Genomic DNA, 26,452 nt, shown 5'->3' on the forward strand with positions numbered 1-26,452 from the left:
AATATTAACATCAACAACCTCGTGTTACCCTCTCTAAATCCAATTGATAGCTATTGTCATTTTGCAATAAATCATCATAAATAAATTGCGTATACGACCGGTGGTATCATAACCGTTTTAAATGCCAGGACAAGCTTATAGATTAGAATTACAGTTTATTTGTATGGTTATAAATGAAAATCATACAAGTAAAAATATACAATTTGTAATATTGATAATACATCTAAATGTTTCCTATGGTTCACTGGCCTAAATCATTTTTCTAACACTTTTTTTCCCTTCGTGCATCTTTGAGTTACTAAGTAACATTTAGGCTGAGCTTTCCTTTAGTGCTGATTGCGTTTTCCAGGTTTTTTATTTATTTTTGCCACAAATGCAGCTGACTCGTATCAAAAATCGGGAAACCACTCAAACCAATGTGAGTGAAAGCTCAAGTTGCCCACATGGCACCCACTTGCCACAAACAAACCCCCGAAAAACCCTCACCATGTTTGGGTTTCTTGTGTTTATGCAAAAAGCATCGGCAAAGGTGAAGCTTTTATTTCTTATTTCGCCCGAAAAATACATAAGAAGAAACTCCGACAGCATAAAAATGAGTTATGGACAGATACAAAGTATCCGTCGGCTGATGAGGCTGGAGTCTTCGGGCCATTTTTCAGCTGGAAGCGCGTGCGAGGTCATAAAATCGGTGCTAATACCAATAATCCAAGCCGTCTGGGCTGTCGGCTTTAATTATCATCGGGGAGCATGCGAGGCCAATTAACTGAACCTAGTCTAACGTTGGCTAATAACTCACCTCTGGGGTTAGTCGATGTGTTGGCCAATAGACTCAAGCTTCCCTTGCCGTCGTCGTCGTCATCGGGAACTGCAAAGAGAATTGGAAAGCAGAAGTCATTAGTATGCAGTCGGTTTGGTTTGAAGGGGAGCAGCCAGCAGGCAAGCAACTGGGAAATCGTGTAAAAAACGCGTATGTCAATTAAAAGCCTATAACAAAAGGCAAGCGACAAACAAGAGGCAACAGAAGTCAGCTTCGATTGCCACTAACACACAAATCGCTGCACGCAAATGCAAAGTGATGCGTGAGGGTGAAAGGGGGGAAAGTCCCGCCGGGGAAAGGCGCTCTTACTTACACAGGTCACGTGCGGCCAAAACGACAAAACACGCGCCTTCCAGGGAGCCGTATTTTCAGTAGAGCCGTGCTCAGCTGAATCGGTTCAGTTCGAATCGGTTTGATATGTGTTACATGCACATACAAAAAACTATACCAAACTTCTTATCATTTGTGGTAAAACTTCCTAAAATTTATTTTAATTAATTTGAAGAGTTGACCCAGAATAATAGTAACTAAATCATACTCTTTCTAAATTATTATCAGATTATCATTTATAATTTCATTTTTTTATGACCAACTTTTTTTAATCCCAGTTCAAACATAAATTAGAGAAAATACATTAAAGCGGTTCTCAAAAATCGCAGCTATTTAAATGCCCGTATAATCTAATCCAATTGAATTGTAATTATCCAAATCAATTAAAACCTTATTTTCCGTAGTGTAAAAATTTAAATTGGCTTAGCCAACAAAACTCGTCAATGAAAATGGATCCAGAGTCGATGGCTATAAAAATGCATTTTCCTGGCAGAAGTTCAGACACTGAACTGAATAATCGAATTGAATGGAGAAGTGTAGTTAAGGGCAGCTTTTATTCAAATCGAATGCTAGCTAAATGTGGGTTACGAAATGAGTTGGGCAATTGAATTAAAATGTTGCCAAAACGAATTGGGTCAAAGTCAGATTAATAAATGGCAGGAATCAAACGCATTTAACAATTATAATTGAAACGTTTCCCTCTGAACTTTCACAGTCAATTTGCCGGAGGTCAGACTTCAGCTGCAATTACTTGTCGGCTATCTGTGGGTCCACTGTATATGGGTGTGTTTGTGGAATTGGAAACAATTAGCAAAGTGTGCAGGAGATTTAGAGCGGAATGTCATAGCCCTAATTGCCCAGGAGCACACACATCCAGATGGAGAATGGAGACTGGAGAACGAGAGGCAGAAAGGACGAGGGAGGGCGGTGGAGAATTTAATGCCGGAGACATGCAAAAATTACATCCTCAATTGCAGGAGCCAGACGCCCGTCGTTGTCACTCTCACACAAAAGCGCCCAAATTCAATAAACAAGGCGCTCGTGCGGCCAGGATTCACTGTCTTCCGTCTCACTCCCCTCTATCTCTCTCCCTTTCGCCCTTTTTGGCCAACGATGCGTGAGGATTCTTTACACTCAGCCAAAGTGTATTAAGTCTTTAGCCTTAGCATATTCAAATATAAATGTAAGATCTCGAAAAATCTGAATTATATTATTATTTTTATTATTGTAAAAAAAATGTAGTAAGTAATTTAAGTTTTCAAAATACGAGCTATTTTCCATATACATGGAAATTTAAATTACATATCTAAAATTACAAATTGTGGAACCTTATATAGACAAGCGACATTAATATTTTTTTGTTTTATTTTTCTATTAAGACTAAATACCCCATTTTTTTTGAGTGCTGTAAAACCGTTAGATTCCAGAGTTGGAGACAATGTTGGTCATGTGCGGGCAGCTGGGAAGCAAAACAAAATCAATTGCACTTGCGGGGAACTCGCTCCCCGAAAAGTAGGCAATATAAATTTTCACACAGCTTCCATGCGTCACCCACACAGGCACTACAACACACACACGCACATTAAGCCATTATTCAGTGGTCAGTAAGGGACAGAAACAACAACAACATCGCAACAACATGGAGGCAACATCGATTTGGTCGAGTTTCTGCGTGCAGCACTTTCAATTGATATCTACACAATGGCCACATGCGTGGGTTAAGCCGTCAATGGGGGGGACTGTAACCCCTTAACCCCCCATAGTCCCCCCTTTTGCCGTTCTGAACCCATTGAAGTGTGACCAGCAGCCTGCACCCAGCGGAGCAGCTCCACGCTCCATTGAACGACCAACGTATTTCGCCAATTACGGCAACCACCTTTGACAGTTGGCCAGGAGCCTAAAACCCGGAATCCGTAGCCAAACTTGCAACCACGGGGGATCTTAAGGTTGCAATTGATTGTCGTAAACAATGGAGTCTGATTTAATGGAGAGTGCCGCTCGGACAGCCGGTAAGCTGATTTAAATTATCGCACTTGTGTGGCGTTTGGCCAAGTACATAGTGCAATTTGGCCCAAACCAGAGGGCCAGCTATCGGCTTTCCTCTTGTGGGCAGTTTATAGCACAGCTTTGAGAAAATTATTACTATCTCTCTTGCAGATAATTCCTTAGGCAAATTATCGAATTTGAGATTCAAAAGGTATGTTTGCACTAATGTTTTGGTTTAGACCCTTATTAATTACCTTTACAAGAGTTGCAGTTAGTCATTAATTAAGCAATTTCGATTTATTGCTGCAATATATTTTGTGTAACGTGTAAGCAGTTTAAATTGTGCATGGCTTAATAATGTTTAGCTTACTAAGATGATAAATGGAAATGTTTTTAGATTTATTTTATTATTTCAAACTAAAATGGAAAGAACATGAGACCTTTTAGATTGCTTATCGAAGCTCTCATATTTAAATCTAAAACTTCGCGTCTGTTAAACTATTGACTACTTTATGGTTTCAAAATAAATCACAGAATCGATTTTGGTGAACTGTAACTTTCAGATTATTTTTAATTAAGTTAGAAACTCTTTCTCTAAGGACAGCGATTTAATATTCAACAGTTTTCACTGCTATAAGCTCGTTTAATCCATAGGAATTCATTAACCCTTGTCGGGGGAGTATGGGTTCGTTGAACCCTTAACCCTTTTCCTTTTTTTGTTCCTGGCTGAAGTGTCGCTGTCAATGCAGCAGCCTAATGCATAATTAAGTACGCCTGTGTGAGTTTGTATCTGTGAGAGCGCTGCAAGTGTGCGTGAAACGCTGCACCTTGTTGGTGTTTTCAGGCAATGGAAATGACACACTTAAAAGACTGCAACTTAAAGTTGCAATCTCAGCCGCGATTTAAGGCCCGTTAATGCAACAGTCACGTTCGTGCTGTTAAAGTCGCCGCAACAAAAAAGAGGAAAAGAAGAAAATGCCCAGAAAATGAAGTACCATTGCCAACCGCTAGCATCTGCTTTTCGCATTTGACATTTTGCCAAGCCATCGGCAGCTAACTTTGTATGTAACAACATGATTTGCGTTCACAAATTGCCGCCGACTTCCGTTCGTTCCGTTGATTTCCAGATTTTCACCCAAGACAACCGCCGCGGGGCTTCAGTTTTGTATCTGGCAGATACTATCTACTATCTGCAACTACATCCTCATTACACAGTGCCTTCGGATTGATTTCCAACAGTGATTTCGCAGTTTGCCCATCAATCACCGGCTGCAACATCATTTGCCTCATTATGCCCAACAGCCAGACCAGCACCACATCGATGGCTCTTTAAAGTGGGTCAAAAGGTGATTTTTCTTTGCCGTTTGGCTAATTTCCAAGGCATTTGCGGTTGGTGGTGTTCGGTTTGTGAAAATGCCGATTGCCAGTTTCCCATCAAACGCTCGCTACCGGAAAATCTCTGCACTTCAACAAGGCACGATAATCGCTCCAAACTTGAACTTGATCTTGAATGCAAAACGGTTCCATATGCTTGGCCATGCATGTACGCCCATTCTCCGCCCGATTATATCATATTTTCCTACGCATTTCCACTCCACTTAATGGCAAATTATCTGCTGCGGCAGTCGCGTGTTTTGCCTGTACATTTCGATTGTTTTTTTTTTTTTTTGGTTTAGTCTGTATGTTTGTATGTTTTTGTTTCGTTATTTGTGTTTGGCTTTTCAGCGCAGCTAAATGTTCCCCACCTGTGCAGTGTTGCATGTCGCAGTGTGTTTTTTGTTTTATTTTTTGTGTTTTACTTGCTACTTCTGCTGTGTATTTTAGCCAGTTTTTTGAATGCCTACTTCTCTGTGTGTGTTGGCCGAACGAACAAGCGCACAATTAGAGCGCTCAAAGTCGCGTAACACTCGCCAAATGCCGGCAACTCGGCAAGTACGTAGAATGCCAAATGAGCAGACGTTTAGTACGGATCTGCTATATATATGTATCGTTCACACATTTATGAGGTATCAGGGGGTATATTCTAGACATCAAAATAATCTATTATCAAAGGCATTAGTACAGCCAAATTATGGTGGAAATGAGAATGATAATTATATCACAATTTTCAAGAACCTTTCTTAAATCTTCAGAATAGTGAGCTTTGCAGTAACAACCTTATTTGAGTAGGAAATTTTTAGAGGGTACCACAATCGTTGCAACAACCCACCATCCTCTCTTGTTTCAGTTATTTTCCATTTACAATTGGGGTTTTGTATTTCGAATTTTTTTCGTTTGCCCAGTGTCCGCCAGCAATGTTAATTTTTCAGCTTTCCATTTCAATGAGCTGAATGACATTTTGTGCAAGGCAATGAAAAAACTAAACCAGACCAGACCAGACCGAATGAAACCGATGACAGCCTGACCACGATCTATCTACAATATCTGTATAAAGATTGGAGTGGGGTATGACGGAGTTTGGCCAACTCTTGCGCAATTGATTGGCTGTGCAGGTGCACAAGTTTCAGTGGATCGGAGTATTGGTGAATTGGAGACCTGAGCTCAACCGATCGAACGAATCGAGGTGATCGTGCCGGTATTTTCGATGGGCAATTTCAGCTGTCGCAGCATTTGGCCATGGTTCGATCTTCAGTTTCAGCTCACCTGACTAATGCCAGTAGTTCCGTTACTTCTATAAGCCACGCTTCATCAAGCAATTTCCCGCTCGATCAGCACATTTTGTCCGCGCTTTGTATTACATTGTTGCCCCGGCGAGAACACCCAATTGCAAACTAATACTCGCAATCAGCTCTTTTTACACTTTATCTGGGTTTCAGTTTCGGACCCAGTCAGTCAGACGGAAATCGGCGGACAAGTAGCTCGCTTATCAGCTGCTTCCAAGTCACCAAAATCACGTTGCAAAAAGCCAGCGACAAATTTGTTGAGGGGCTAAGTCTAGGAAGCCAATTCCACAGCGACTGCAGCTGGCCGGCGAAAATTGCATTGCCAAATCGTCTCAGTTTTGCTGGGAGATGGACACACAAAGAAAAACATATTTAATATTACAAGTCATGAATTAATTTAATTCATTAGTTTTTATTTTAGCATTCACTACATCCTCTTGTATTGTTAACTTCCTAGAAAAAGCATATTTGTCTCTAATTACAACTATATCTAATGCATACTTAGAATTTTTAAGGTATGTTGAAATAAAAATTGTAATTTTAATAATATTACCCGGTTGAGTTTAAAAATGTTCATTATTATCTTTAAAGATGGGGCCTGAAATATATTATATAGGCACTATTTATAGAGCACCTTTTCTATTATACAGAATCTTTACTATGACAGACTTATTATAAAGGTAAATGTGGATGCCATTTTAGATTACCAAGAGAGAATGTTCATAAACTCCAACTTAAGTATGAAAATTGTAATTTAATTTTTTGTGAGTGCATCCCTAGGTGGCACTTGTCTGGAGCTCGTCGCTGCCATTTGTCATGCGATGCCGTTTTCGCTCCGTCTCCCAGTTTGCAGTGCCAGTGATCCGGCAATTGGTGCTGGCATTTGGGTAATTTTAATGAGCGGCGCTTGTAAGAATTTGCGACAATTTGACAGCAAATTGCCAGGGCAGCAAGCTGCAACTGTGAGTGCAACATCTGCGGGAGTGTCTGTTTAGTGGCTGAACAACGCATTTGTGTCAAAGTTTCCAGCCTTTAAGTTGCAACATCGCGATGCGCTTATCAGCGGGGCAGTCGATTCGAAATGTGGGCCATGCGCGATAACCGACAACAAATATTTGAAATGCGCCAGTAAATTGATTCTATTTGGCGGAATAAATCAACCAAATGATGTCGGCCGAACAACTTAATAATGAGCTGCACTAGTTTCCCCATAAATATCCCCCGGTCCACTGACAATCGACGACCGCAGAGTGTTCCAAACATTTAGTCAAGCCACGCAATCCAGTGCGACGCGCCCTTTGCCACTTTATGTGCGGCCGGTCAGTCCGAGTGCCGAGGCCAACCACAAATGTTACAAACGTTACAGTTTGCTCATGGGACCACGCCCCCTAAGCCCCTGTTCATTGCCGCAGGAGAGGTGTGGCTGTACACTTGCAAAATTTGAAATCCTAAAACCTAAATTACCCTACAACAAATTGAATCCACCAACTTACAACTGAAGCTAAAACCTTGGGTTTACCTTTAAAACCTTGCTAAGAATTTACTCTAAAATACTCTTCTGATTAAATTTACTACAAAAACCATAAAAACTGTACACATTTTAAGAAACCTATTGATAAAAAAATCATATCATTTATTTTCTAGGCATCCTCAAATCAGTTTCTATAAATATATCTTGAAAAATCCTTTGGTGGAATACGAATATTTTTTGACATAAACATTTGGTTCATATTGTTAAATATTAATGAGGCAACTATCTATGTTTAGAGTAAAATAAAATATTATTTTTTCCGAGTGTGAGCGAAATCGATCAAACTTCTGGGCCGCGTTCGTGCAACTGCATAGATTTGTGCAATGTTTGGCCAACGCAACGGCAACTGATTTACCATGAGCCCGCGGCTGGAGTTTCAGAGTGAATGGAGGCCTCTCACCTATGTGTGAATTTAACTCCCCGTCGCCCCTTTCATAAATGAAATCCCATTTGGACTTTCGCCCCTGCAAATGACCATCGAATCGAAACGAGACGAGACGAATTTTATTCATGGCGCATTTGGAATAAACGGCGTTTACATATTGAAATCTCAAATCCGAAAATGTGAAATGTGGAAATCTCTGCAAATGGAAAGTCGCAGAGCAAACACACGCACATTCTCATGTGTGCCGAAGGGTTTTCAGCTTATAAACTTGTTGTAAAACTCATAAAATATGGACATAAAAAATGAGAGAAAATTTATTATCCATGCAGCGAAGACCAAATGCGCTTTGAACATTGAAATGCTTTCTTTGGTTCAATGCAAAATAAATTAAGTTATATAATAGTTATACCCGTTACTCGTAGAGTAAAAGGGTATATTGTATTCGTGCAAAAGTATGTAACAGCTAGAAGGAAGCGTTTCCGACCCTATAAAGTATATATATTCTTGATCAGGATCACTAGCCGAGTCGATCTAGCCATGTCCGTCTGTCCGTCTGTCTGTCCGTCTGTCTGTCTGTCTGTCTGTCTGTCTGTCTGTCTGTCTGTCTGTCCGTATGAACGCTGAGATCTCGGAAACTATAAAAGCTAGAAGATTGGCATTTTGCATGTAGATTTTAGAAGTTCCTACGCAGCGCAAGTTTGTTTCAAAATGGTGCCACGCCCCTTTTAACGCCCACAATCGCTTATATACGATTTTAAAAATTTAAATATTTCGGAAAAGTAAAAATGCAGTTTTATTGTGTTTATCAATACCTATCGAAATGTAGAAAACAATTTTCAAATCGGACCATTCGTTAAAAAGTTATGCGTGATCAAAGTTTCTATCTCCATCTCCCTCGCACTCCCTTTAGCTGAGTAACGGGTATCTGATAGTCGGGGCACCCGACTATAGCGTTCTCTCTTGTTTTAGTTCCATGTTATGAAAGAGTGGAAAAGTTATTGTAAATAAAGGCAAAGCTGATATAAAGTAATCTTTTTGTAATAGGCTTCAAATTATAGCTAATAAAGTTATAGTTACGTATGTAAACCTTTGATTTATATGTACCAACATCTTTATTAAATTAATCATTTTTTAGTCCCAGAGAAAATATAACGATAGTTAATCTATTAGGCCCTGGATTTTCTCATATATTAGTTTAATGGTTATTCTGCTATGACCGATTTTAAAAATTGTTATTTTCGTATTAAATTATTAGCCAGAAAACTGGCACCTGGGAATACCACAAAAACTTGTTATCTACCCAATAAAAAATATTAAAGCGTAACCAAACTGCTGTAGATATAGCCATTTATTCGGTTCTGCTTCCCCTGGAGTGCGTGACAAATTCTGTAAAATAAACTTTGCTCATAAAGTGTATAAAACGAGACCGCATTGTGGAAGTGAGCCAGCAAAATCATGCTTGCATCAACTTCGAAAACGAGTTTGCGTGAGCCCAAAAATCGGGGCTGCCCCCAACCCCAAAAGACCTCCGCCAGTTCCCTAAAGACTGCATTTCACTCGAATAATTGAACATTTTCGGTGACCCAATTTAAGGCGACGCCTGAATATAACAAATTGCTGCATTGGGCCACGCCCCCCAGGAGCCGCTGCGTCGGTCACGCCCCCCATTTTCCATTTGGAAATAATGCTGGCATAGCTGCGAAGTTTCCCTATTGATTTTGTCGCAACTTAACTCCAAGAGCCGGGCCAAAAGTTTTTCTGTGGCCCGAAACCTCTGGCCGACTTGCTGACACGTTCAGTTTACTTCGAGTTTCTTTGAGTTAAGAGTACTGTATGTATCTATGCAATGGGCGCCATGTGTGTGCGCACTTGTGGCCAATAACTTTCAAATGGCCAAGTTTGAAAGTTGGTAGGAGCTCACGACCATTGAATGCCGCCCAATCATTGTTGCCGCCAGCGGAGCAGCAGCTGCAGATTCAATTAAACTTTGGCTTCACGCTTTCGATCAGTGAAAGTGAGTGAGTCGCCATTGCCATCCATCTCCCCTTCGATTGGCTGCCACAATCAATTGCATTGGCAATTGCAATTGCAATTGCAGTTTCAATGGCCATTCCAGTTGCAGTTTTAGCCGCATTGACAGTGGCTGTGTCAAGTGCAACGGCGGGGAAAGGCCACTGACCCGAAGCAAAAAGTGAGATGGACTGGCATTTGTGCCATCTTGAAATTTAAATGGCAAATCATTCTGTTTTTAAAGGTCAAGAACTAAAAAAAATAAAATTTATCGATTTTTGTCTGAATCCATATATTTTATTTAATACGGTTTCAGTTGCTTTATACTAATAGGAACATATCAAAGAATATGTCTAATTGCCACTATCAAGAGATACCTTTTACCAAAACCTACATTTCCTTTTGATTTCAACCAAAATCTCTCAAATTTTTTACAGCTTTTCGTATGTTATAGGACATTCTTATCACAAAGCAATTTTGCAATTTATTGCCTTTCCAATATCCATTTCCAGGAATGTATGGATTACACCCACTTGATCGGCAAGTTCAGTGCCACCCAGGGGCATTTAATGCAACCCGAAACGTCCCAGTGCAGCAGTGCACTTATGAATTATAATTCGCCAGGCCTGCAATTAAAGCGAACATCCGCTTTAAATTGAAATCGAAACTGTCCGGGGAATGGGGCCTACAGTGGAGTGCATAAATCTAGCACAAGCACGAGCGGCCAGAACAATAGAAGCAGCCAACTGCCGAAGGGCAGGAGCGTGGGAAGGGGTGGGGGATATGGGGAAGGCTCCTGGGGGGAGGGTGTGTGGGGGGTCTGCAGATGAGGCCGCCGGCTGATGACGGCGTCGCTCAGTTGCATTTGGCCGGAGGAGCAACAACAACAGCACGCTTGGCCAACGCTGCGTGATGAAGTGGCCATGTATGGACGAGCCTGTGGCTTCCTCTCTCCGATTCTTGCATTACAAGCACATAAACATATTGTATATGTATATAGAAATTGGCACATTTTACTCGTTTTCAACAAGTTCAGAGAAGCGAAATGGAACGCACAACAAACAACAATGCCAAGCAACCAAGAAGAAAAACCCACACATGGAAAAACTCTTTTAAAAACAAATTCATATAATTCTATTCAGCCATTAGTAATTTTTTAGTAATTTATTAATCGATGTAAATTTATTTATAAGAACCATCATAAATGTTTGAATCTTAAGTTGCTATATTCCGAAGAATATTTACTTTTCTTAAATCGAAATTAAATCCCTATACTCACTTCAATAAAAACCTAACAAAATGTGACTACACAACATTTTGATTATAAAAGTGCTTTCTTGTCCGCTTTTAATGACACTTTTATTTCGTAAGATTTTACATTTTATGTGTTTAACGAGGAATATTCCAACCACATCATCATAAAATATTCCTGAACAATTTCAAATGCCCTTTTTTTTCTCCAGTGCGTGACAGGAAATGCAGGTTACTGTGATAAGATCTTTAGATTTCTTCTATATTAATTAGTGCTAGTGTAGTTGGGCAGCCTAGATGCACAGAGGAAGTCACCTCAAGCGTATCAATTTGTTATTGAGAAGGTCTTTTATCCCCCTTCAAGATCTCTCCAGAATAGAAAGCATTTGCGAGTGCCTTGACAATGAACCGTGCGCCCAATCCGCAACTTAAATGCCACCAAGAATTCCAAATACCTACTTCGAATCAAAGACTAACTGTAGACTAATGATACCCACATATTACCTGTCTTTGGGTTGTGCAACGTCATCCGAGGGCTATTTAGACCACCGACATAATCCCCTCTGGGTTCACCTGTCGTTTTGCTATCTGCCATCAGCCATCTACATCTCAATCGCAAGGTAATGCCATCGCATAGAGACCCGATTGTTGTTTGGCCCGAACCAAGTTGGAGGGCTCTTTCGAGGTTGGTCCGAACGCCCGAGTATCTGTGTTAATTTCCGCTCAACTGTTAGTTTTATGACTTCTTCGAGAGACGTTCCCACCAGAGCCCTCGACAACTGTTGCTGCGTCACATGGAAAACAAATGGAGAAAAACAAAACGAAACCCAAAGAAATGAAATGAAAGCCGCCGGTCAGCTTTGAATTATTTATAGGAGTCAGCTTCGAATTGAGCATTTCCAAGACCACTTGGTTTGCTCCCAAAAATGCTAATTCAATAACGTGAAAAAAAAACAACGATGTCTTTGTCAAAAGAAAGCTAATTAGATGGGCCCAGGTCAGTGGGCGAAGAACTTCGAAGACTCTGCGACAGACATATCTCGGCCCAAAGTCAAGGGTTTGTCTTTTAATTGTTAACAAGTGAAGCGGCTCCCTTGAGGAATCAGTCGAGCGTGACAGGTGAACTGAGCAGGTGAATGTCGGAGGAAGCGAATGCAAATTCGCCGGCTGTAATTGTGTGAATAAAAGTCAACAGTTGTGGCCAACGCCTCGACACGCAACCAATTCCGCCCTTCCGCGTTGCGTTTGTTTTGGCAACGTAAATGAATTCATTTCATAAATCCCCAGCAGCTAAGAAATTAACATAGTTTTTTTTTTTTGTAGTTTATTTTGCCTAAGAGGGAACTGTGCTAATGTTACAAAGTTGCTTCCTGCCTCCAGATTTGCCCACAGTTCATTAACTTGGCACATGAGTGTGGAGAGTATGGGCCAAAAGCGAATTTCACTTTTTCGCACACCATTTGAAGTTCAACGAGCGAGTACCCCCAACTCCACATACCAAGAAACCAGTTGAATAATAAGCCATGTCTTTTCACGGGGAAATTGCAAATTACCGCCTCATAACCTGCAGGTCTAAAGCGCTCATTGGAGTCCCCCCTTTGGGGCACTTAATTAAAATACTTTCACTGCCTGTTTACTGAAAATGCCAAACTGACTGCCAGTCATAAATCTATGTTTGTCGTTCATAATTGTGAGAAATCTTAGGCGACAGTGTTCGCCAAGGGGGTCGGCGGAAATCACGACAGGATCGGATAAAATTGTGATAGGTCGGGAAATAGCTTTTATTGCCATGAAAATAAAACCCCTAGGTTGTGGACTAACTGATTGTTGGGTTGTTAACTAGCTTCAATCAGGGCTAATTGCAGCTTTTAGCCTACTGTCATTATGTGAAAGACTAAAGGAAAGGGCGTAATTTATACCAATTTAATTCCCGCCTATCAAAAATGTATCAAGTCACAGAAACCTGAATTTCCTGTCCACCACTAACGTTTTAAGCAAGAAATAATGTTCATAAAAACTAGAAGTTTTGTTTTAATCAAAAAAATTCTCCTCTAAACAGTTTCGATGCTTAATAAAAAGGAACTCTCAAATAAGTAATACGGTCTTGTGGTCTCTGTGCTCATGTTTTATTCGGTAGACAACTTCCAAACATCATTACTCATTTAATGACAAAATCACCGGTTGAGGAATTTTCCGGTTACATAGTTTTAAAAGAATAAAATTCTAGTACTTATTTTTACCTTATACTTTGTAAGTTTTTGCCACTCCAATTCAGCCTCTCTAATAAATACCAGAAGATGAGAGGCCATTAAATTGTAAATAAAACCGGAAATGAAGAATTAATCAAAGATAACTTTCGTTTTCCTAATTTAGGTTCACGAACAATAAAATTTGTTACCATTTCAATTGAAACTATATAACGATTATGTCCATTACGACCCCTTTATGGAGTCGGCCAAAAAGCCCTGCCACATAATTAAACTTAAAGACTGTGCTGTTATGGCCCCAGTGCTCTCAATGAGCCACAGTCCTCAATAAACCAAATACGAAAAAAAACTACTCAAAAAAGCTATATAAGCAAAGGTTCGAAAAAAGCTATAAAAAAAACAAAAATGTTGAATCGCTTTTCGCAAGCAAACGTGCTGTCATTAAATTTAATAAGCACTATTTCAGGCCAAGCTTGGCTTTTTTTTCAAGCCCTAGTCTGACCCCCGCTCTTCACCCGGAACAGCTTTTAAAAACGAAATGGTCTAGCAAAATGTGGACGACAAAAAAAAAGATGAAAAGTACAAAATATAAAAGAAATAAAAACTACAAATAACGTTGCTCGGGGTTTTTTCGACTTTTTTCCGCCAGTCTTTTCTTTCCATAGAATTTTCTTGGCGGCGGAGCGGAGTAAATGAACTCTGGGGCGCCATCGGCACTGTCTAACGGATCATCTGGCAGAAGGGGCTACCCAGACCCAGACCCAGACTCAGACTCGATTCCATATTCCCCAGTAGCACACTTTTGCTCATTTGTTTGCCGGTCTTTTGAGTGAGTTATGAAACACTCGTACGCATAATGCTTTACACTTCACACTTTACTGGGTCCACAGTCGGTGTAGGAAAATTATAGGAAACGGGCAACGTTTATGGTCGGACAAATTAAGAGTCTCTGGCTTCCTGGGCGATCTTTCATTGGAACTGACAAATTACTGACCAAATGCAATGAAAAACCCGTTAATGAAGCAAGAAATTGAGCAATTATGGAGAGTCGATCCAGTTTAAAGGCCGCCGTGTGGTGATAGAAAGAAAATGCCCTTTTAAATATGCCCCCGTTGGGATAAGTGTTAGTGCACTCAACCAAAAAATAGATAGCAATTCACCTCTAATTCCAATATAATTTGTAATTTAGGGATAGACAATAGTTTATTACCAAATGTATAATATATATTTTGACCAAATCAAAAATGTTAACGGTTATCTTTAAACTTACCACAAAATCAGGAAAAGTCTGAAAGCAAAAAGAAAACGACGATTAAAATAAGACATTATATTAGATCTAAATAAATACTTTTACAATATATGATAATGCTGTATTTAAGATGGGCTGCCAACAAATTAAGCTAAAAATTAACCTGCCCAAAGCCAGAACCTTAAGAAACTACTTTTGCCCAAGTGTATGAACGAGAAAATTGCTTTGACGGAAGCACTCATTACGGAACCCACCGCAAGGATGGCGGTTTTTGTCTGGGGCAGTGCACCAGATCCCCGAGCGTTTGAGTTTGCGCCTCCATTTCAATGCAGCGCACAAAGGTAAGTCCGCACTGGGTTGGGTATCATAAAAATAATAATAAAAATATGAGGAATATGTATAATAATATCGCCTCGCAGTCGAAAAGTGTGCGGAACTTTTTCGCATTCAGTGCACACGAGCGCACAGCAACGTGCCCGAATCCCGATGCCAACTCCCATTTCCACCGGGAAAAACCGGGTAAAAAGGGGCATCTTTGGTCTGGGTTGGGGGCTTGTGGGTGGGATTCGGGTGGCGAAGAGTGCACGGCTGCAACTCCAACTTTAGCTGCAACTGCCAACTCAATTATAAAACGAGGAACAACGCACAAAACACATTAAAACTGCAAGTGGAAAGCTTGTTTTTCCTTTTTTTTTTGCAGTTTCGTTCTTGTTTATTTTTCATTCTTTGCACTTTTCGCTTTTCTGCAATTTATTGAGTTCTCTTTTTAGCATTGTTTTGCTCCCTCAATGCGGAACGATATAATGGCCAGTTCTCCGAGCAGAGCAATTCCTCCTCATATTTCTGCATGCAATTGGAAATTGTGTTCCCGGGGGCAGCAGAAATGGGAGTGCATAACTCAGAGCGCCAATAAAGCACTAAAATCCAGTTGGTCACTCACTTAAGTTGAATTTATGAGAAGTGCAGAGAGGGGTACTACTTTTCAAGTTTTTTCTGCTTAAAGACATGTTTATATTGTGTACATTCATTATGTTCAAAGTATTGTGTTTTTGTACTGAAATCCCTTAACTAAGGAATTATTATCAAATTATAAAATCAAAAAAGTGCATAGACATAATCTATTAGGTTTCTGTCATGCCTTTTAATAGCTTCTTTTCAATTAATATCAAGTTACTGCAGACTAAATTCCATTTCCAAAACTTAAATACATTTTTTTTAATTTCGTTCATAGTTTAATTATGAACAGAGATTGTACAAATTTCTTCCTGGCTATCCCTCACTTTTGTATAACATTTCTTGCCCGCTATATAAGCTATTAATATATTTTATGATCGACTTGAAAGACAATTCATCAGCAGGTTGCCCCGTCATTAGATCCAGGAAGTCATCAGCAGCAAGAACCAACCGCAGCAACTCACCGGCGATGCAACTTCGAAGGGCGATGGAAAAACGGGGAGAAAAGCCATTTCAATTGATCGACGCCGTCAGCTGTTTGATGGACGCAACATGAGGCAGCAATTTGAGGCACGCAGCCAGGAGAGAGCACCTGCTCCCGTTAAAAACAGAGACCAAACCCAAAAAAGTCAAACCAAATGGCTGAGAGCAAACGGAATATTGAGGAGTGGAGTATGCTGGTATTGCCGGAAGTGCAATTGTCGCATGCAACTGCCACGCCCACCAAAAAAACTGAGGGAAAATCAACGAGCAGATGAACTTAAACACCCCCGTTTTAATGGACAAATGCCATGGCAACGACCCCGAGGCAGTGTCTATATTTGCGTGTGGGCGTCTTAATGAATATTGAAAATCAATTCCACAAAGTGAGCCGAAATCGTTTGAAAGGCCGCTGAAGCAACGCCACTTTATCACTAGCAATGAGTGCGACACTTTTCCTACAGAGAAAAAAAAAGTAAAATATCAGAAATATTAAGAATAAGCCAACCTCTAGGATATTATTTTTATGGCCAGTGGTCATAGAGTAACAATAACACATGTTCTTTTAAAAGCATTTTAAAATATAACACACCTAGCACACAAAGAAAATTTTCGTAACAGACATAGTTTTCAATATGAAAACCAACGCTAAATATTTTAACCTTTTAAATGTCAAAATACAATTTCACAACGAAAAATTAATTTAGGACCAATTTATTGTCCCATTAAAAATCAATAAATAAAAAGAGAATTTGAATATCAATGACAATTTCGTGAGACTAATCATTTTTTATATAAGCAATCATAATTTGCACCCTAATTTATTCAGCAATAAACAGATTTTAAACAATGCAAGCCTTGCATAGATTTATTTAAACTCTGATGAATCAAACATTAATATAACGTTTACTGTTAACGTTTAATAAAAAAAAGTAAATATTTAATGATCTGTTGAAATGTTTAGCACACAATTTCGCCCAGATTTTTAATCTGGATTGCAGTGGGCGTTTTTCCCCAAGTGCAGCGGCAATGGAAATTCGAGTTTTACTGGGAGGAGCGCTGTGGCACGTGTGAGTTTCCCGGCTCTCGCTGTCATATCGCTTTCCCTGCGGGATCCGGAGGAACGTCTCCGACATGTGGCACTTAAATGGGCAGAGTCAGATGGATCGGAGAGATATAGAAAGAGCTGGAGAACCGGCCGAGCAGCAGCTGTCGGTCTTATGTGCTGGCCAAACATGTTTTACCCTCCGCCTCCTTCGGCATGTGCTGGATAATTTAGCAAATTTCGAATCCGACTTGGTTCTGTTAGAAGAACTCTCCACATGCTGCTGTTGCTGCTGCTGCAGCGATGCTAGGTAAATATTATTACAAAAGTAATAATGCATAAAAAAAAGCGACGCGAACGCGTTTGGAATTTTTTGTGAAAATGCGCAGCATGGAAAACTTGAAAAACCGGCAGTGCCGAAACACCAAGCGCAATGTACCCCAGCTGGCAGCGAGACATTAACGATTCACACATTTGCGGCAACATAATTTCAGTTAGCGATAGTCAGATAGTCGGCCAGAGTTGGGGCTTTCCAAATGCCAGCTAAAAACTGCCGAAGCCAAATGCAATTGGCAACAGAAAAAACCGCAGAGCTGCGGAAAAGTCGATGGATGCGATGGAGTTTGGGGCAGCCACATGTCGTGGTCGAAGTTGCAGGCCAGCAAGAAACTCTGGGCCAACATTTGTGCGCAATTACGAAGGCTAAAACCAACGGCAACAATGTGCGGCCATCATAATTTCCATTCAGCCAGCACGGGCAAAAAGGAAAAGAGGCACCAGTAGCATTAGCAACGGCCAAGTAATTGCATAAAATGGAGGGAAATGAAAGGAAAGAGGGACTTTCCTTGGACCCATTCCAGACCAAGAGCCAAAGAGCTTATAATGGCAACTTTCAAGTCGCTTTTAAGAGCATTTCTATAGAGATAGTTTCTTTTACATTGCCATTCAAAAGGCTACAATTGTTATGAGATAGCTGCAAGCATTCCTCTATCAAACTTTAGGAATTGATCTTTTATGGCCTTCAGGCATTCTTTTGTTGAATTGAATGTAATGCGTAACTTACAAATTATAAACACTTAAGGTTTTTATTTACATATAATTTTGTGACATTTATAAACATACGAAAAAACATCCAGGTACCATCCATTAAAAAAGTTCAAGATAATGCGATAAATGACTAAATATTCGCACAGTGTTATTTAATACTGGATGTAAACTTGATACATAGAAACTGATTTTTAATAGATTGTCCCAAACTAAAAAAGTGAAAATTAAAAATTAAAAATTCTAATAGTCTTTTAATCGCCTATAAACAAACTTCGATAACATTTCAGTTGAAATCAGAGTAGCCGGCGCCCAAGTTCTCTGGGCTAGCTGGCAGGTCGCATTGAGCGTAGTTCAGCAGCCGTAGAAGTAAAACAGAAAGTGACTCGAAATAATTGAACAAAATTCCAGTAAGTAGAAACGCCCATTTCCGATGATCCATCCAACTGATAGTGACCCTTCCCGCAGTCCAGTGACATGTCCGAACTGCAAGCATCGCTACTGCTCAATCGCCAGCTCTCCGAGCTGCAGCGCAATCCCGTCGAGGGCTTCTCCGCCGGCCTGGTCAGCGACTCGGATATCTTCAGTTGGGAGGTGGTGATCATCGGTCCGCCGGACACCCTCTACGAGGGTGGGTGCTTCAAGGCGCACCTGGTCTTCCCCAAGGAGTACCCACTGCGTCCGCCGCGGATGAAATTCATCACCGAGATCTGGCATCCGAATATCGACAAGACCGGCGACGTCTGCATCTCGATCCTCCACGAGCCGGGTGATGACAAGTGGGGCTACGAGAAGGCCGAGGAGCGCTGGCTACCTGTTCACACGGTCGAGACGATCCTCCTCTCGGTGATCTCCATGCTCACCGATCCCAATGACGAATCGGCTGCCAATGTGGACGCGGCCAAGGAGTATCGTGAGAATTACGCGGAGTTCAAGCGCAAGGTAACCAGGTGCGTCCGCCGGAGTCAAGAGGAGGTATGAAGGCCGGAAAACTAAGAAATATGGCAGTATCCGAAATCCGTAGCGGTCCACATGCTAATCACGTGAATAAAGAGAGCAACTAGTTGAAGTGTCGCCTTTGAAGTGGCGAAAGTGCGGGCATAGCTCCTAATTGGAGGAGCCAATTAGGGCGATGAAATCTCTTTAAACTTGCGCCAATTCAGTGACACCTGTCGGCATTAATTACACTTAATCGCCAGGGAGCTACGGGTATTATCTTGTAGCATCGTCCGATCTTAAGCCAGTGTGCTTAATAGGCTTAGACCTCTTCTAGTTGCACACTGACACAGTTATGGCTACTCTTGCTCGAGCACCATTCTTTGGAGGCAGCTGACCACTTGGCCGCTTTTTATGGTATTCACATGGCGACAAAAATATGCGCTGGCACACAGAAAAAAAATTTATTTTAACAAACATTTCTTAGAAATCTTAGATTTGAGCTAACTTATAGCGACTGGCTTATATAACTGATATTGACATCGATTTAAAGTAATCACATTTAATACTGCACGATTTATATCAGACTCTTAAGCAGCTTAAAAAATAACTATAATAAAAACAGCCATAAAAACCTTTTAAAATCAAATCCACACTAAAAAAAATATATGAGCCAGGCAATTTTAAGATTCTATCTGCGGCACTTTTTAAGGCGGATTGTAAGCCAACCGAATAAAGTTTATAGGTTTTTAAATGTAATTTATTTATTACGGATTTTAAACGCTTAAACCCTTGTTGTTATATAAACCGTTAGGAATGGGTTTTATTTCACTGTGTAGCAACAACAAATTGCTGATGTTGCTCTTGGTGTTGCTGTTGCTGTTGCTGTTGGTGTTGCTGGTGGCCAGTGTGACAGCAGCAACATCAGCAATGGCTCCGTACTCCGACTTGTTTTCGTGTGCAGAGCTCCTGGGCAACGACTCTAGAGTTTAGCTGCCAGCATTTTTGTGGTTAGCTGAACATGTTTTGGTTGTTGTAATTGTTGTTTATTAGCAACAAGTTTTGCATTTTTGATTTTTCTCTTTTGCTCATGCCAGTGGCCGCACAGCAATTCTCCGCATGTCGCATTGTTTGGCCGTGAGTCAATTCCGGACCGGGATACTTATTCGCCATGGGTGTGACTCTAAAATAAAGCCCGATACCAGCGACTGTCTGGCTAAAACATTCAAATGATCCCCGTGTGATTCAGCAAATACCTCAAAAACAAACCCCGAAACAGAATAAGCAGAAATCGGTTAGCGATTTGGAAACTGGGTAAATGGCCTTAGCCATGCACCTTCATCGGCAAACAAAAAAAAAAAGCAAAAACAAAATCTTGGCGGCAATAAGCCACAGCATCATGATCAACACGATCGGCAAATAGTAAAAAACGAAAACGAAACGAAAGAAAACAAAGCGAGGGAAAAGAAAACGGCTCGAAGAAACCAGCTCCAGAAATCACAGAGAAGATGCTCGTCGACCTGGAGATTCTTCTGTTGAGAGTTAAAAACTCACTCAGCCAGTAGAAATTGAATTGATGTTGGCCCCGCCAGACATGGGTTGGGATATTATGGTATGAAAACCGGATTTGAGCCTGGGCCCCAAAACGCAGGGTATTTATAAATAGCCATAGCTTTCGATATATGTGCAGTGAAATCTTCTAGCGACTAATGGGAAAACCAGGGTCAATCCCAAACAGGTAGCAGGTCTTTAGGATTCTTAACGTTTTGATGAGGGGTGGAAAAACGCAGCTGGACAAGTGTGAGTGGTTTTTCTTGGGAAGCGAACCCCGATTACCGATTTTACCTACCCTGTAGTTTAGTTTCGAAATCCAATGGGTCCCGCTCCAAATTGGCTGGTATTGGTGTGCGTTGTTGCATACGTGTTAAGTAAATTCCAATATGTGGTCTGGACTGCCTCACGTATCTTGCAGATACTTGGGCTCAGATACTGGTTTTGGGATTTCGTTTGTACGCGAAGTGGAGTCGCTGATGATGATGATGCGCCGATGAGTAATCCCGGCAAAGGGTAAACACTAGCACTTTTCACGCAGAATGTACACCACCTTTTTTGTACCGGGGTAGTACAACCTTTACACGCTCGATGGTTTTGTCAGCCATAAAACACCGCCGCGAGACGAATCACGAAAAACATATATATCAGAAAAACTACCTGACGCGACGCGCGCGCCATAAAACTAAAGACAAACACTGAACTGTTAGGTAGTTGTTGTGTTTTTATAGCGCGGTCCGCTTACGTTCCGCTCGCGTTCTTCGCTCTCTGTCACTCGCACTCGGACACGTCCACCTGCGTCGCCGTCTCAAAGTAAACTAAACCCAACTACGTTGAAAACAAGTTTTCAAAATGCTGCTAATGTTGCTGAGCATATCGCATAGCAACATTTCAAGTAGAAGCGAGATAAACGCGCACCACAGCCAGTCGCCAGTGCAATGTTTGCCGCTCATGTTGCTGTTACGGCAGCAACATGCAACATGTTGCCGGTGTGAGGGCGTTTGTTGTTGCCGGCTTTTTGGCTGTGCCGGTAGTTGTTGCTGCTGCTGCTCGTTGGTCGTTGGCACTGCCCACACCCACAATATATTGCAGGGTAGTTCGCCTGCTCTCTATATAGCATCTGCTGTTTGAGGGGTATATTGCGTTTGGGGAGGGTGCGGGAGGATTATTAAATTTACGTATAAACAAGGGCTAAAATCGATTCCCTGAAAGTTGGTTTTTTTTTATTAGTTCTGTTTGCGGTGCCTTGACAGCTCCTTGGCATTTAAAATATCTCTATTCGAAGTTATGAAATTCAGCCAATGTGAAAATAACTATTGTTGATTGAAATCTGATACATTGGCAAATCAATCAAATTGATCTGTGAGATACAATACAATACAAAATAATCATAAAATCGGTTTACATCAACCATATTTATTATATTATCTGCTAAAAATTTCATTTTCTGATGTTAAATTATTTTCAGTAATAAATTTTGATAACGTGTTTTTATAGTCTCACTCCTTTCTTAGTTCTGCAAATCTTACTTTTTTATAAAACTATATATTTTTAAAGTTTGAATCTAATAAAACTCCTGTGAATAATTCTCCGTAAGCCCAATACTCTTTTCTCTTGACAAATGTTTACAGTATCACAGCAGGTCGGCTCTCGAGTTTTCAAAGTTGTTATTTTCCAAGCAGTGCTACATCCGTTTCGTATTTACACTGAACGAACACAATGAATGCGCTTATTTGTATGGTTCCGTCCCTCCGCCCCCGATTCTGTCCCCCTGGAAAAAAGACGCCTGCCTGGCGCTAAATATTTGATGAAGCTGCAAAAGGCAGACAGAGAGAAAGATACAGATACCAGATACATCTACAAAGGGCCAGATGGATAGAGATAGCGATGCATAGACAAGCTGTCTGCCAACTACTACATCAGTTGTAGCTTTCCCGCTTTTCATTTGCCAAATGCAAAATGGATGTTCATCTTGGACATGTTTGCTCTCGACTGTCAACCAAGTGGGAGTCTTGTGACGGAGAGGGGCAGGTCACAGGTTATGATGGTTACGTATCTCTTGTCATTTACCTCATTTGCACTTGAGATTTTATTTCGGCCTGCGGTGGGCTACGAATGCCGTTTTCATTATTTACACTGACCTTACCCTAATGCACTGACAAAACAAATGAGAAAATTATTAAGAAATTGTTTAAGATATATATTAGAAAAAAATAAGCGCCGAAATCTCATGAATTAAAGAACAATAATTTTTTCAGGAAAATTTTTTGAAGAAAAAGATAAGACGAATTTTTAAAACTTAAACTTAAGAAAAATGGTTAAATATGTTATTTCTGACAATATCCTCTGAAAAAAGATTTTTTAAATTTAAAACACCAACAAAACAATATTGACAGCATATTTTTAGATACTTTATTATCAAATTAGTAGGGATTTTTGATTTAACATACCAGCAAAGGTTTGTGATACGAAATTAACTAAACGTGGACAATACCATATATTTTGTTTAAGAACTCTTACTCCTAATATAAAATAAAGGATTTTTTTGAGTTCATGCTTTCCCATACTAGCTGTTGCTGTTGCTGTTGACTCTGCCATCGTTTATCTTATCTGAGTAGATGTCGTCGCCGGATGATGATAGTAGAGACAACGCCTTTGCATTTGTCTTTACCTCTTTACCTCTACATAACCCCCGTCCGTACCTCAATATCCATGGCATATGCATGAATTGCTGGTGTGGCTGTTGGGCACATGTCTTGGCATTTCCATTTCCATTTGCATTTTCAACAATTGTCAATTGTGGAGGACGCACTGCAGCATTGCGCCGGCAAGGGACATTTGCATATGTAAGAGTGTGACGAGAGTACGTAACATTTGTCTGCACAACGACAGGCTCACTTTGATGCCATCAAAGCCGCCCCCAACTACCAGGAAAAGCAACATCAACATCAACAACTACAGCAACTTGGCAAAGTTTGTGCACATGCATTTCGTCTGGCTTTTGTTTGCCCCTGATGGTTGAGTAGAATTTGCATAAAACTCAAACCGAATTTATTTAAAAAAAGGAACTTTATTTTTCCAGCCAGACCTGGTCATCCGCTTTAAGTTGACACCCAACCCAGAACCTCCACCTTCTTGACAGTCATTACACGTTTTAGGTCCAATCTGTCCTCTGAGCAGCAGGTGCAGCTTGCATATTCATTGGCCACCCAATGCCAAACCAAAACCAGAACGGAGGTCAGGGCTCTTTACCTCTTCATTCCTCTGGGCAAAAGCTCTCCTTCAACAGAGTGGTCTGTCGCCGGCAAATGAACTTTAATTAAATGCTAATAGTTAAAGTTGCTTTGAGCGCAGTTTTTAGTCAGAGTTTTCGGAGTAAATACGCACAGTGGGTAAACAGGATGTGGTGCATGCACCAGGCAGCCGGAAGTGCCAGAGGTGTGATCCAAACTAGGCACCTGATGACAGAGTGTAACGACCAAACTGAACCCCCATCCTGAGTGCCGATTATACAGGTGTAGACTAATCCGGAGATTGTTTATATCTCATAGATGTTTACGAGTTCAGGCTATTATTAGAAATTTTTCGACATTTGTTTAAGGGGCCAGAATCTAAAGGATTTTTAAGAAGGATCAACACGACTAATTGAATAAGATAAGATTTTATTTTATTAAAATGAATATGCTTGTCAAATTATATACTTATTATTATTGAAACTATGTAACTGTATAAACATTAACGATTAATTATCCGATGGTTTTAATTATCTCGGAATACTATATATCCGTTTATTTTAAAAAGATGGTATAAAAAATAAACACATTGTTTACTGTTTAAAATGCCATTTTTCTTTACATATATCAATTTCGTTTTTTGTCATACGTTTTTAAACACTTTTGTAATAAACCACACCCATTTACGATTGAGTTACAAAACCTCCCAAATTTCTCAGTCAAGTCAGTTCGGGAATTTAAAGGCCAATCCCAAAACATCAAACTGTGAGCCATGGGAAAGAGATCACAGAAGAGCAGCGTCCTTATGGTCTGCGTGGGTGCGTACTCTCTTGTAATTTATTAATTCCTGCATTTTGGGTTAACTAATGGGTAATATGCAAATGGACGGCACACGCAGGCAACCTTTGCCGCTCCCCAATTGCCGAGGCTGTTATGATGGACGTACTGAAAAGGGCGGGGCTTCAGGGGGAGTGGCATGTGGATAGCGCAGGGATCGAAGGATGGCACTGCGACAGGAGACCGGATGAGCGAGCCCTGAATGTGCTGGCCAGGCACAACATCGACTACAATGGCAGAGCGAGGGTGCTGATTCCGGAGGACTTTCTCATGTTCGATTATATCTTCGGCATGGATCGCAGCAATTTGGCCGAACTGAAGCGAATGACTCCGGATTATGCCACGGCCAAAGTACTCCTTTTGGGCGATTTTGGTCTAAAGCCGGATGAACGCATTATTGAAGATCCCTATTACGTAAGCTTCTGTAGTTTATTGGGAAAATTCTTTAAGAATCAAACTCAAATTCTTAAAAAAGTCTTTCGTTTGCTTACAAACTTAAAATATAATTTTAAAGATATTTATCAAGTTGTAAAAACACTTACCAAAATCATTCAATTATACTGGACTTTAGTTTTTAAACAATAGAATTTTTTAAATTTTAAAAATATTTTTTTTATTTTGTAAAAGAAATTAATGTTTATAAACAACAGTTATGCCCCTTTGATTTTTTAAGCCCAAATTTTTTTTTTACACCTTTTTTTTATGCAGAATGTGGGCGAAGCACCATTTGAGAAAATTTACCAGCAGTGTAACATTGCCTGCCATCATTTCCTGAAGCAAGCGCTCCGGAATCAGATTATGTAAATCAGACCCAAGCGACCGCCTAAGGGTTAAGCCAACCACCACCACCAGCTGATTGCCGCGTTGCCAACTAGTTCGGAATTCCGGGCCCAGGGCTGCATTATTTGGAACCCACTCTCGCCAGCCGGAAAAAAATCAACACACAAAATTGTTTGTCAATTCAATCTCCATTGCAAATTGTTTGAAATATGGTGAAGAAAGTGCTAATGATTTGTTTAGGTAATAAAGAAGATATCTTTAAAATAGTAATTGATCCTACTAAGGTGAATCATTGATTTCACAGGCAATATCTGCCGATCACCCATCGCAGAGGTCGTAATGGTGGACACACTGGAAAAAGCGAAGGTCAAGGACGTGGAGGTGGACAGCGCGGCTATTGGAGGCTGGCATGTGGGCAACCGGGCCGATCCGCGGGCCATCAGCACGCTACAAAAGCACGGGCTTAAGTGCACCCACATAGTGCGCCAGATCCGTAAGCAGGACTTCTCGGAATTCGACTTCATCTTCGGCATGGACGAGGACAACATGAGCGAGTTGAGGCGCCTGGCGCCCAAGGAATCCAAAGCTGAGCTCCTTATGCTAGGCGACTTCGGGCTTGAGAAGAAGAACCGCATCATTGAGGATCCCTACTATGTAAGCCTGACACTTTGTCTATGATCACTTGGATATTAATCAGTTCGCGTAGTCATTTCAATACTTTTTCATCTTTTGTGAGACATTTTCCATAAGTAGTAAGGATAGATAGATAGATGGCGGTATTAAAAATAAGTTACAAATATAGATATATAGATAATAATTTTGAAAGATTGGAGGTCTCAAAATGAATTAAATGCTGTTGAAATAGTGTATTGAACTCAAAGTTAGTTGCTTATTGTTAATGTGAACGATTTAAAACCCATTTAACTTGATTTAAAATATTAATGCCATCTAATTTTTAATTTACTTTTTCAATATGATCTTTGTGACTTTCAGGAGCGTGGAGCAGAGGGCTTCGAAACTGCTTATCAGCAATGCGTGGTAGCATGTGCCGCCTTCATGAAAGAGCGCCTACAGAAGTAAATGATGTGTGAAGATTTGTGATATAGTTTAAACTAATAAATGCTGATACGATACGTGAACCGGTTTTTATATTATTAAATGAA

General features: G+C 40.5%; 3 protein-coding genes across 4 annotated transcripts; all 3 read left to right on the plus strand.

Moving 5' to 3' along the window:
* The first annotated feature begins 18,257 nt into the window (after nt 1-18,257).
* LOC108037627 (ubiquitin-conjugating enzyme E2 G1) lies at nt 18,258-19,021 on the plus strand. The gene is made up of 2 exons (XM_017114252.2): nt 18,258-18,362; nt 18,421-19,021. The coding sequence occupies exon 2, from the start codon at nt 18,430-18,432 to the stop codon at nt 18,931-18,933; it is 504 nt and encodes a 167-aa protein (XP_016969741.1). The 5' UTR covers nt 18,258-18,362; nt 18,421-18,429; the 3' UTR covers nt 18,934-19,021.
* A 5,263-nt stretch (nt 19,022-24,284) lies between these two features.
* Nucleotides 24,285-25,334, plus strand: LOC108037615 (low molecular weight phosphotyrosine protein phosphatase 2). Of its 2 annotated transcripts, none has more exons than XM_044458525.1 (3): nt 24,285-24,490; nt 24,543-24,923; nt 25,218-25,334. In XM_044458525.1, the coding sequence occupies exons 2-3, from the start codon at nt 24,606-24,608 to the stop codon at nt 25,311-25,313; spliced, it is 414 nt and encodes a 137-aa protein (XP_044314460.1). In that variant the 5' UTR covers nt 24,285-24,490; nt 24,543-24,605; the 3' UTR covers nt 25,314-25,334. The 2 variants fall into 2 exon arrangements, with proteins under 2 accessions (XP_044314460.1, XP_016969719.1); XM_017114230.2 differs by having other exon boundaries at nt 24,286-24,490; nt 24,571-24,923.
* A 46-nt stretch (nt 25,335-25,380) lies between these two features.
* On the plus strand, nt 25,381-26,428 carry LOC108037617 (low molecular weight phosphotyrosine protein phosphatase 1). Its single transcript, XM_017114232.2, has 3 exons — nt 25,381-25,529; nt 25,594-25,943; nt 26,283-26,428. Exons 1-3 carry the CDS (start codon nt 25,499-25,501, stop codon nt 26,367-26,369), a joined length of 468 nt encoding a protein of 155 aa, XP_016969721.1. The 5' UTR covers nt 25,381-25,498; the 3' UTR covers nt 26,370-26,428.
* The last annotated feature ends 24 nt before the right edge of the window (nt 26,429-26,452 follow it).

The sequence above is a fragment of the Drosophila rhopaloa genome, unplaced genomic scaffold, assembly GCF_018152115.1.
Source record: "Drosophila rhopaloa isolate 14029-0021.01 unplaced genomic scaffold, ASM1815211v1 contig_167, whole genome shotgun sequence".
NCBI lineage: Eukaryota > Metazoa > Arthropoda > Insecta > Diptera > Drosophilidae > Drosophila > Drosophila rhopaloa.

Excerpts from the sequence above, each read along its gene's own strand:
- LOC108037627 (XM_017114252.2), top strand. The coding sequence starts at position 18,430 with ATGTCCGAACTGCAAGCATCGCTACTGCTCAATCGCCAGCTCTCCGAG.
- LOC108037615 (XM_017114230.2), top strand. The coding sequence starts at position 24,445 with ATGGGAAAGAGATCACAGAAGAGCAGCGTCCTTATGGTCTGCGTGG. Across the intron at positions 24,491-24,570 it reads CGTCCTTATGGTCTGCGTGG|GCAACCTTTGCCGCTCCCCA; the intron begins GTGCGTACTCTC and ends CGGCACACGCAG. Across the intron at positions 24,924-25,217 it reads TTATTGAAGATCCCTATTAC|AATGTGGGCGAAGCACCATT; the intron begins GTAAGCTTCTGT and ends TTTTTTATGCAG.
- LOC108037617 (XM_017114232.2), top strand. The coding sequence starts at position 25,499 with ATGGTGAAGAAAGTGCTAATGATTTGTTTAG. Across the intron at positions 25,530-25,593 it reads AGTGCTAATGATTTGTTTAG|GCAATATCTGCCGATCACCC; the intron begins GTAATAAAGAAG and ends TTGATTTCACAG. Across the intron at positions 25,944-26,282 it reads TCATTGAGGATCCCTACTAT|GAGCGTGGAGCAGAGGGCTT; the intron begins GTAAGCCTGACA and ends TGTGACTTTCAG.